General features: G+C 36.1%; 1 protein-coding gene across 2 annotated transcripts in view; it reads left to right on the forward strand.

Annotated features, from left to right (window-relative positions):
- ca8 (carbonic anhydrase 8 (inactive)) overlaps positions 1-7,646 on the forward strand; it is a 29,990-nt gene extending 22,344 nt beyond the window's left edge. For both annotated transcript variants that reach the window (XM_088642371.1, XM_088642372.1), the window contains 3 exons: positions 161-273; positions 2,557-2,725; positions 6,590-7,646. In XM_088642371.1, the coding sequence (XP_088498497.1) occupies positions 161-273; positions 2,557-2,691 (248 nt within the window). In that variant the 3' untranslated portion in view covers positions 2,692-2,725; positions 6,590-7,646. The remainder of the gene's footprint in view (positions 1-160; positions 274-2,556; positions 2,726-6,589) is intronic.
- The last annotated feature ends 2,471 nt before the right edge of the window (positions 7,647-10,117 follow it).

Here is a 10,117-nt window from a genome sequence, read left to right on the forward strand (position 1 = left end):
ACTTTTATCTTCTTATTCTTTTGATCATGTGCAGAAGTACAATAACGATCACAGAATAGTCTCAACATTTGCATGTTCGTTACAGTAATAAAGATCAAAAAATGAAAGAAAAGGATACCCCAGGGATTTCCTTTTGAACTGCCTGTGTGTTGTTCCCCAGACCCTCTCCTTCGAGATTACTGGGTTTACGAGGGCTCTCTCACCATGCCTCCTTGCAGTGAAAATGTCACTTGGATATTATACCGATATCCATTGACAGTGTCACAGATGCAGGTAAGTTCACAGCCAGATCCCCAAGATCTGTCGCTGTAACTCAAAGGTGACGCGATACTGGGCACATGCATGTCTTGCTAATGAGAAGCCTCTTTAAAACACTTCACAGCCTTCCTCCTCTTTCAAGTAAAGGTTACAGGCAGCCCTTTGAGCTGCCCAGCTGTAGGAGAAAACAGCACAAAGGTCACACATAAAATAAACGCCAGGTACTTTTTTCATGTATATTTTAAACAGTTCATTGGAGAAGCCCAGAAAAGGGGTCAATGAACAGCTCTAGACACCAAAACACCAAAATAGCAGATCAGGAAAAATACTGTAGATCTGTTATTGTGAGGATGGCAGAACAACATCTCTGATTCCCCTTGAAAAAAGCTCAAAGCAGAAGCCACAGAATCACATACGGTTAATGTAGGAATTAATAAAAACTTGATATGAGTTTTCTAGGCTGTGGCCTGGACTAAATTAAACAGCCGATTTGAAATGAAAAATACAGTTCTTGATATCTGTTTTATGTTGGGTTGTAATATAAGAAACTTCGGTAGTATTAGGGTCACAGACTGACATATTCCAGGCCAGAATCCCACTCTGTTGGTGGCATTTATGACAACAGACAGCTCAGTCTCATCTGGTTAAATAATTATGGAATTAAACTGAATTTCAGTTGAAGTGCAGATTCATCATCACAGGAAATCAGGAGGATATCACATGTATAATGAAAACATATACTGCTAGGACAATAATGCTGTCTTAAAGAGTCAGTATAAAAGCCATTTGCTTTCCCAATCCAAGACATGTGAGATAATGGATTATTAAAGTAATTGTTTACATTATCTAATTTTTTTGTTTATTTTTCTCTTCCTGCAGCTGTCATTATAATGTCCTGTATGGTTCTTTACATTTAGTACCATAAGAATTATTTGCTAGAATCATTATGTATTCCACATCAGTTATATTCTAAACATGCTTTTCAATGTTAGTTGCCAGGAAATCTGCAGCATAGTTAAATTACAATGACGCTAAGGCTTTTTGGCTCCAGAGTTCCTTCAATTCACCTCTGAGAGATCCTTTAAGAAGATATCTTTGACATAATACTTACAGTTGTTTTTCTAAATAACAAGGAATGAAAGGAGCTGATAATCATTAGAATCCGAGTAACAAGCTAGGAAACAAGACAAATGGAAATCCAGGTGAAATACACAACATTTTTAACTTGCTGAAAATAAAGGGACTTCAGTGTTTTATAGTGACTGACACTGCAAGTGTAAGATACCAATAGACACACAGGTGCAGCCAGTAAAATTTGTCTAAATTTGTTTAAGAGTTTACCTTGGAGATGATGTTTTTATTGGTTGGTTACTATGAACATTAGCATTCATAAAGATTCTCTCTTTACCTTTCCATCTGATCAGGTTGACTCTTCTCTTTGTTAAATATTAGCCTTCAAACTATCTTGTGTCAAGAGAATGTCACACCTACTGTTTGAAAATATTTTATTGTTGAATTGCAGGATATTGCAGAGAATGATTTTTTTCGCTGTTTGTGGAATACTGTATATCCCATTCTATGGTTCAAAATCTATGGTCTGTAACAGAAACAACCTTATAAAGTGACTCGTATGTTTATAGTCTTACCATGGTGTGCTACTAAATAACAGTTATAGATTAATTGAGATTAGATTAATGAAGTGTATATAATATTATAGACAATCCTATATCCATTTACCAATTTAAATTGACCAATTTAATGATTGACAGGGTTTTAGGATGACTGAATGATTCAGCCATTAAAGATTTGAACAGCAACTTGTTCAAGTATCATGTTCCTCTAACTTTGCAAAAATCCATCATAATGGCAATAACATTTAAAATAATGATTTTATCATTCATGCTGTTTTGTACAATTTGTAAAAGTCTTGAGAAAACAGATTGTAAATATTATTCAAAGATTTAATGCACAGGGCTTTGTAACTATTTTTATTACGCTCAGACACTTTGTTTTTCTGAACCATGCTTTCTATGATAAAGAAAGTACACTAGTTTTTATTATAAGTATAGGTTACTAGTAACTACCCTTATCCAGGGTGATTTATAATGCATACATTATTTGCATTAAGTGTACCTGTACAGTAGGTATAGGTGATAACAACCAAGCACAGTAAAATAAAAATAAATTAAATAATCATTAAATGGAAGCACTGCTGTGCTGCAAAGCTAGAACACCGATCCTGAAATGCACAGTGACATGGCCAGACTGAAGTGTTTTTTCTTATTTGTGTTGTTTCAGATAGAGGAGTTTCGAAGGCTGAGATCCCACATCAAAGGCGCTGAGCTGCCGGAGGGCAGCGATGGGATGTTGGGGGATAACTTCAGGCCCACACAGCCCCTCAGCGACAGAGTGGTCAGAGCTGCTTTCCAGTAGTGTCACTGCCAGTGTGGAGTCTTACTGTCTACAGGTATGTCAGTTTCCAGAACCTAGACAGTCGAAGCTTCCAGCATTAGCTTTTAATAACAAGGAACTGAATTTAAAACACACCATTTGTTATCAAATCAGTTGCTGTACAAACAAGAGAAATAAAGCACCACGTCACATCCACTTAGTAGATATGTGCTACTGAAAAGCTAAAGTTAAATATTGAGCTCAGTTACTGAATTAGAACTTATTAAATGACTGTGGAAGGGGGTTCCTCAAATGCGAAGCCACAATGCAGAAGGTTCAATCAACTCATTGATTGATGCTCTTGATTATAGTTTTTAGTTGTGCTCTTAATTATTGCTCTCGCTTTGGTAATTCATGGCCTCGAAATCCTCAAAAGCATCAACACAGGCAACCCATTGGACTTCGGAATCTAGAGTGAAACACAGACCAGGGGAAAGTAAGGGAAATGCCTTCAAAACTGGGAACAGGGAGCACTTTGCGTACAAAGGCTAGCTGGAATCTGGAACGTGCTACACAGCCATGGTGCTGAAGATGGTACCCAGGTGGCTTTTAATAAACGGCTGGAACAGATTCTTGGAACCGTTGGCTCTTAGCAGCCAAACAAACTGGAACACCTGTATTGGCTTCTCAAGGCATGAGGTGCTCTTTGTAAAAACATATCTACAGTATACGTTTGAAACACACAGTGTTAAAAATACAACAAATGCTTCTGGGTTTCTTGGAAAGGTCATTTAAAGTATTTCTGAGGTACCAGATTTCTGGGACAAATACAGTATGATTTACTATTGACATAATTTACTTTTTCCTACAGACCAGGTTCTAAAAAAAGAGAGAAATAGGGCATGAGAGCCCTGTGGTCTTTAAGACTTCAACACAATGTATCACGGTCAGCTAGTGAATTAAAGAATAACCCATTTTTTTAATATAGGACATTGTTTGAATTGCCTGTGTGCTATATTAAGAGCTATTTAAGTGATCATGTGGGAATATGTAAAATCTGTGTATAAGATTACAACTGTTAAATTACAGTAAAACAGGGCATAAAGCAACATGACATAAATTAAAAACACTTAACTTCACAAAATGGGGAAGGTGTTATTTTTTATGCAGTAGTAGATAATTAGCAGTTAATAAATCAAGAGCAAAAGGAGTATTTAATTGTTCTCTAAACAACTGACTCTAAAAAGGAATGAATAACAAGGAAAAGGCAAATCAGGGTACTATAGTGGCTGAGATTCGGTCTGCTGACTCCTTTTTGGGCGTCTGGCTGGAAATGCACATTTCCCTCAAGGAGGTAGATTGAGTGCCACTGTTAAAGATTTCTGTACCCGTGTTGGAAGAATGAGACTGGGCATCAATTTTCCTGCAGTGGTACTGCCGATTGTCTGGTTAAAAAACCACAATAAAAAGACCAGGTATTATTTGTTTTGTCTTCTGAATGAAAATATCTTGGATATGAGGAGGCGTATGAGGCCGTGCTCTCCCAACTAATGCCAGATGTCTTTAAACCTGTTGACGGCACGAATAAGTCATCTGTTGTCTTTGGCAGGTGTATAAGATAGACTTTGGAGTATACACTCTTTTAACTGAATGCCTATAGATCTGTTACAAAATTACTTCAATTTAAATCAATTGTGAAATTTATAATCAACTTTATAGTAATTCAATTAAAATGATAGAATTCAATATTTCCCTTATTTTCAGTTCATATGCTGTTAAAATAATTCAAATTATGTATGCTATTTTATTGCACAGTATTGCATATACTCACCCGAGAAAAGGTTTTATTAGATATCACAGCTTCTAACACTGTAAAGTGAAATTTTCACAATGATTTTGTGCCATGTATCAGACTTATATCGGATAATATATCAGACTTTTTATGATATACTGCATTTAATTGTGTTTAAAATTCTGAAGGGTTGTAACATGATCTAGCAGTTTATACATTTACAGAAATGGTAGGCTAGTAGTTATTAGCCTCTGTATTAAGCTACATTGCCTTCTTATTTGCAAACAGAGGTCTTTCTGCATTCAATATTCAATTTACAATATATAGTTATATACATTATTTAGATTTCATATATAGTATATAAATATACTATGTATATTTGTTTAAAATGCATGTTTGAAATGCAGCATATGAAATGCAATTTAATTTATATTACTTTCCATACAGTAAAAGAAATAAAAAAAATAAAAATAAAAGGTGTTCACATTTAAACCACTTGTAAGACTATCGCTGAAACCATTTCACTTACATTCAAAATAGTAACAATATCCCATTGATAACTGTGGTCATCTTTCATTAGAAAGTGAAAAATAAGGGTGAGGTATACATGCATTACTTCTTTGGGCCTGCCAGGTTTCTGTTAGCATAATGTTCACACCAATGAAGACCGCAGGTTTTAGACTATTTCTTTGTAGCTGGCTTTGAGTGTTTTCTAGTACCCATGCCTGAGAAACTTTGGGCACAATAAAATAAGTCCCCTGTGTCAATCAAGACATAATTAAGCAATGTAACCAGTTCAAACTTACATACTTGTTGTGCATTCCTATTTCCACCACTGTATTTCTGTCCTTTTGGATCTGTTTTGAAAAATGTGTTTACAATATCCCAATAATATGCAATAGATCTTCTTGAGTATTTGTAAAGATTATTTACTAACTAATTTTTCCAATAAGGAACTAGTGTCTGACTGAGACTTCAGTTTGAAAAGAAATGGAGCAGTTTCACCATCAATAAGATGGTTTGGTTTCTATTTGGCTACCAGGAGACAAAAAGTTTAATATACATGTAACTGGGGTTATATTCTTAGGCTCCCAACATCAATTTGCTAAGTTGCTGACTGCTAAATTGTTAATGTTGCTCAAATCAAATCCTTGAACAAAAGTTCAAAAGCTTGGTGCTACTGTTGTCTCCATGAAATTTTTGAAGCACATGCATGAAACCTCATGATGGATATGTACTTTACATTTCTCAGACTCTTACTCTGACAGTGAAACAATAATACATAGTTTTGTTTGTTTGTGATGAGACTGCAGTAACATCTTACTTATCATATCTTCTAAGCTATTCGATATACTTCTGTCCAGAATTCAGCTGCCTGTGTACTAGCTACAAAGTACTCTGCATCAGCACATAACTCCTGTCCAAATTGCAATGGTTCCTTGTGATATCTGTTAAGTTCATGATGGGGAAAATGCTTCAATATGAAAAGTCATTTTGTCTCATATTTTTTAGTAGTGAATGTTTTTGCATGGGCTGCCAAAGGATGTTTATGGTAAATTTCCAAACACTGATAACGTCAGAACATCAGAAAAGGTTTTAAGGAGTTTATTTAAAACCCAGCTTGCTGCCCTAGTGTCAGATCATAGGAAACCTATAACAATGAAGGAACTGCCAGGTGCATCCTGAACTGTGAGACCAGTTTGTTTTTTCTTCAAATGAAAAATGTGTAGAGAGCAGAAGTGAAGTATGCATGGATAACGTCCAACAATGAACAATGTCCTCTTTGAATTTATCTGTTAAGACTGCATAAGAAAGTATCGATACAAATGTAAGACTACAGGCCCAGGATTGAAATGCATATGCGTTCTGTACAAACACTAAATTTGAGTGTTTTCTAAAACTCTGGTCATGATTGAAACAGTACAGGTACAGTGAATGGGTGTATCTTGCTGATATCTTAGGGTGTCTCAGGAATCTGCAAAGACAGTCCTCTTGCTCAAGCTAATGTGCTAGGATGAATCACAAAACAACACTGACTGTAAATCCTCTGGTAGTGTTTCTGTAGCTGTCGACATTGCTGGCCATAAATCGAGAGAGTACTGCATTCCTGAAGGTCTCCAATATCAGCATGCCTTTCTCTTTTCTCAGAGGTTGGAGACAATGGTCCTACAGTGCCCTACTGGATGTGAACTGGATCTCTCTGAATTGCTGCTCGGCTCCTTGTACAAAGACCGCATTGTATTGTTTAAGCTAATTAATACAGTCTTGAAAGACAGCTGTGGCAGAGGCCTTGATCCACGACCCAGTGAAATGAGATCTGTGGCCTGGTCACCCACTGCCAGACACCTAGAACTGGCACCACACCTTCCATTACACTATATTTTGTTAGATACTAATCATGTATTTAGAAGAGTTATTATTGCAGGTTATAAGGTGCTTGAATTATGCGTAAGATATTTTACAATTTACTGGTGTTTCTATTTGTATTGTTTAGTACACAGTGTACTTCATATTGTGGATTTAAAAAAAAATTTTAGAGGTTGCGATGACATTAGTGTGGTTTCATCAGGAAAGTCTGCTTTTATGTAAACATTTAGCATTGGAAGGATCTCAATTTGTATATTTAAATAAAAGGATTTTCATATACAAATACACTCCAGAGACAGCTGCTAATTTAGCTAAAATGTACTGGTGTTTTTTTACAAGAGGAATTTAATGTGCAACCTGTACAAATTCATCCAAAATGTAGCCTCAATTTTTCCATCGTTTCAAAAATGCTGCCTTTTCTTTTGAAAACAGTTTCACGTGATAATCTTTCTACAAACAATGCTAATGTCCATATGAAGTCATAAAGGTACTTTGCTCTACATTACATGAAAAGAAATGGACATCTGTTGTTATTATTATCTTTTAAGTAAATGTAAACCTTGATTCTATGCTTATAGAAAATGTGTAATAAGAAAATCAATGTTCTTAGGGTGGATTATTCTGTTATAACTATGGAATTTTTGAAAGGATTTAGAAAATATTAATTTGAGAAAGCTTATTGTAAGCTATAGTCTTGAGTAAAATGTATGAGCTATAGAATTACAAGATTAAATACTGTATGCAGTGTATTTATTTTAAAAGATATATACTTGCCCTTCCTTTGTGCTTCCTGTGTTTATTAATATTTCCTGTGTTAAACATGTTTTCTTTGCTCTCAGTGGGTAGTCTTGTTGTCATTTCAGCTGACTATACCATACCCTGCCTTGTCTTGAGAAACAGGAGGCTGACTAGAAAAACAGTGTAAGAGTTGCTTTCCGGGAACTACATTTGAAGAAACAAAGACTGGCATGTCTCTGTAAGACGTGCATCCTATTGCCTGTAATCACCTCAGTTTGCATGAAAGGGATGAGGGCTCTTTATTACACAACTGTATACTTAAGCTATCCTTGCAGGAGACAGAAGAGTTGGGCTTCGACTGGATGAATACAGTATATACCCTAAAGAATCGAATAAATTATTATTAATGTCATAAAAAACTCTCAAATGTCTTTTGATAAAAAAAAATCATAATTAAATGAACCTGTTTATAACACTTTTAAGCAGGAAAACCCTTCTATTACGAATCCATAATAAGACATCTATAAACCCAAAATAAAGCCAACTGCCCAACTTCTTTTAGGTATTAATAATAATAATTCCTTACACTTACATAGCACTTTTCTGGACACTCCACTCAAAGCATTTTATAGGTAATGGGGACTTCCCTACACCACCACCAATGTGCAGCCCTACCTTGATGATGTGACGGCAGCCATAGTGCACCAGTACACTCACCAGACTTCAGCTATCAGTGGGGAAGAGATCAGGGTGATGAAGCCAGTGCATAGATGGGGATTATTAGGAGGCCATGATTGGTAAAAGCCAATGGGAAATTTGGCCAGGATGCTGGGGTTACATTCTGACTCTTTTTGAGAAACGCCCTGGGATTTTTAATGATCACAGAGAGTCAGGACCTCAGTTTAGCGTCTCATCCAAAGGACGGCACCTTTTTACAGTATGGTGTCCCGGTCACTATACTGGGTGCTGACTGCAGGGTGAGCGCCCCCTGCTGGTCCTACTAACACCTCACTTGCTCGCACCTGAAGAAGGCTCCACGGCCAAAACATGTTTTCTTTCTTCTTTTTTTTCAGCATGGAATAAACCTATTACTTGTTCCTTTGCAGCCTACGCATGCTGACGCAGCTACCCACCTGAACTACTACTAACACCTCTTCCAGCAGCAACCTTAGTTTTTCCAGGAGGTCCTCCATCCAGGTACTGACTGGGCTCACATCTGCTGAGTTTCAGTGGGTTGCCAGTTGTGAGTTAAAGGGTGATATGACTGCTGGCTTAAGGCACAGTATGTGTTATTCTGTGTACAATGAGCATTACTGGAACAGCATCATGGCTGAGAAAAAAACATTTTATTTTAAACATACAACTTCAAGAAGACAATTGAACATGGTACAGGTGAGGCCAGCACTTCCCCTGGCTAAACATTGCTTAAACACAGGAACAAGTTTGAATTACTTTACTTTATAATTTACTAAACATTATGATACAATGTACTCATTGCTTTATTTGCATTGTTGAGGCTGCATCTACCAATGCATCTATCATCTTATGACAAGCATGTGATAAACAATTGATACTGTATGTGAACCCATCTGTGAATGAAAAAGGCTTCCTTTAAACTAATAATGAAAAGGTAAAAAGTGAGGTAAAAGCATTACATTCAGCCGGGGTTAGTATTGCACAAAAATGTTGTGACCATTGGTTATACTAGAGCACGCATCTTTGGTAACAAACTGAAAGTGAAAACATTTGTCACCTAACATAGATGAATTCTACACTCACAATAACAATTATATTAAAAACTAATTGAATAGATCCATTGTCATTGTCAATAACTGTATTTCAGATTGACTACTATTCAATACGAACTGTGTCACAACAGGGAATAGGTCAGCCACAATGTAAAAACTAAATTCTGAAAGCAATGTACGTAGGTTGCATTGTATCAAATTGTTAATACATGAAAGTACTGTTTGATCTTGTCTTCTTTAAATGGAATCATTTCCATCCCAAACATTACAGTAGTAATGTAACAGATGTTTTTTTGCCATCTCTCATGGTTGTATTTAATCTGAGTCTGCTTTTCCCAAAATGAAGAATACAACTCTTGTCTAACCTCTTCTAACTTTCTTCAAAACAAATTACACACATACATATGATCTATATATATATAATTACATCAAAAGAAACATCCTTCTATTTATGCACACATATCCTTAGAGAACAAAAGCATTCAGATACGAGCTATTAATTAATTATTTTTGGCACCATGTTGATTAACCAATCAGTCATCACTGACCATGACATGCTTAAAGCACTAAATCACTCCATTAGTTTGGGAGTGGATTGAGCACAGGTGATGCGGTAATGTAATCTGTTGAATGTCAAGCCTGCTAAATGTCAAGAAAGATAAACACAGAAAAGAACCAAATAAGCTTTGTTTAGTTTCTTTATTGCTGTTCCTGTTTCACCAGATAAATCAACATAGAACAAATTCTCATTGGTAATGATTATGTGGAGACCCATTCTTACAGCTCTGATTTTTGCTGGAGTGATTTGGGCAAAGCACTTTTG

This window comes from Lepisosteus platostomus, chromosome 8 (assembly GCF_059453375.1).
Source record: "Lepisosteus platostomus isolate fLepPlt1 chromosome 8, fLepPlt1.hap1, whole genome shotgun sequence".
In the NCBI taxonomy this organism is placed as follows: domain Eukaryota; kingdom Metazoa; phylum Chordata; class Actinopteri; order Semionotiformes; family Lepisosteidae; genus Lepisosteus; species Lepisosteus platostomus.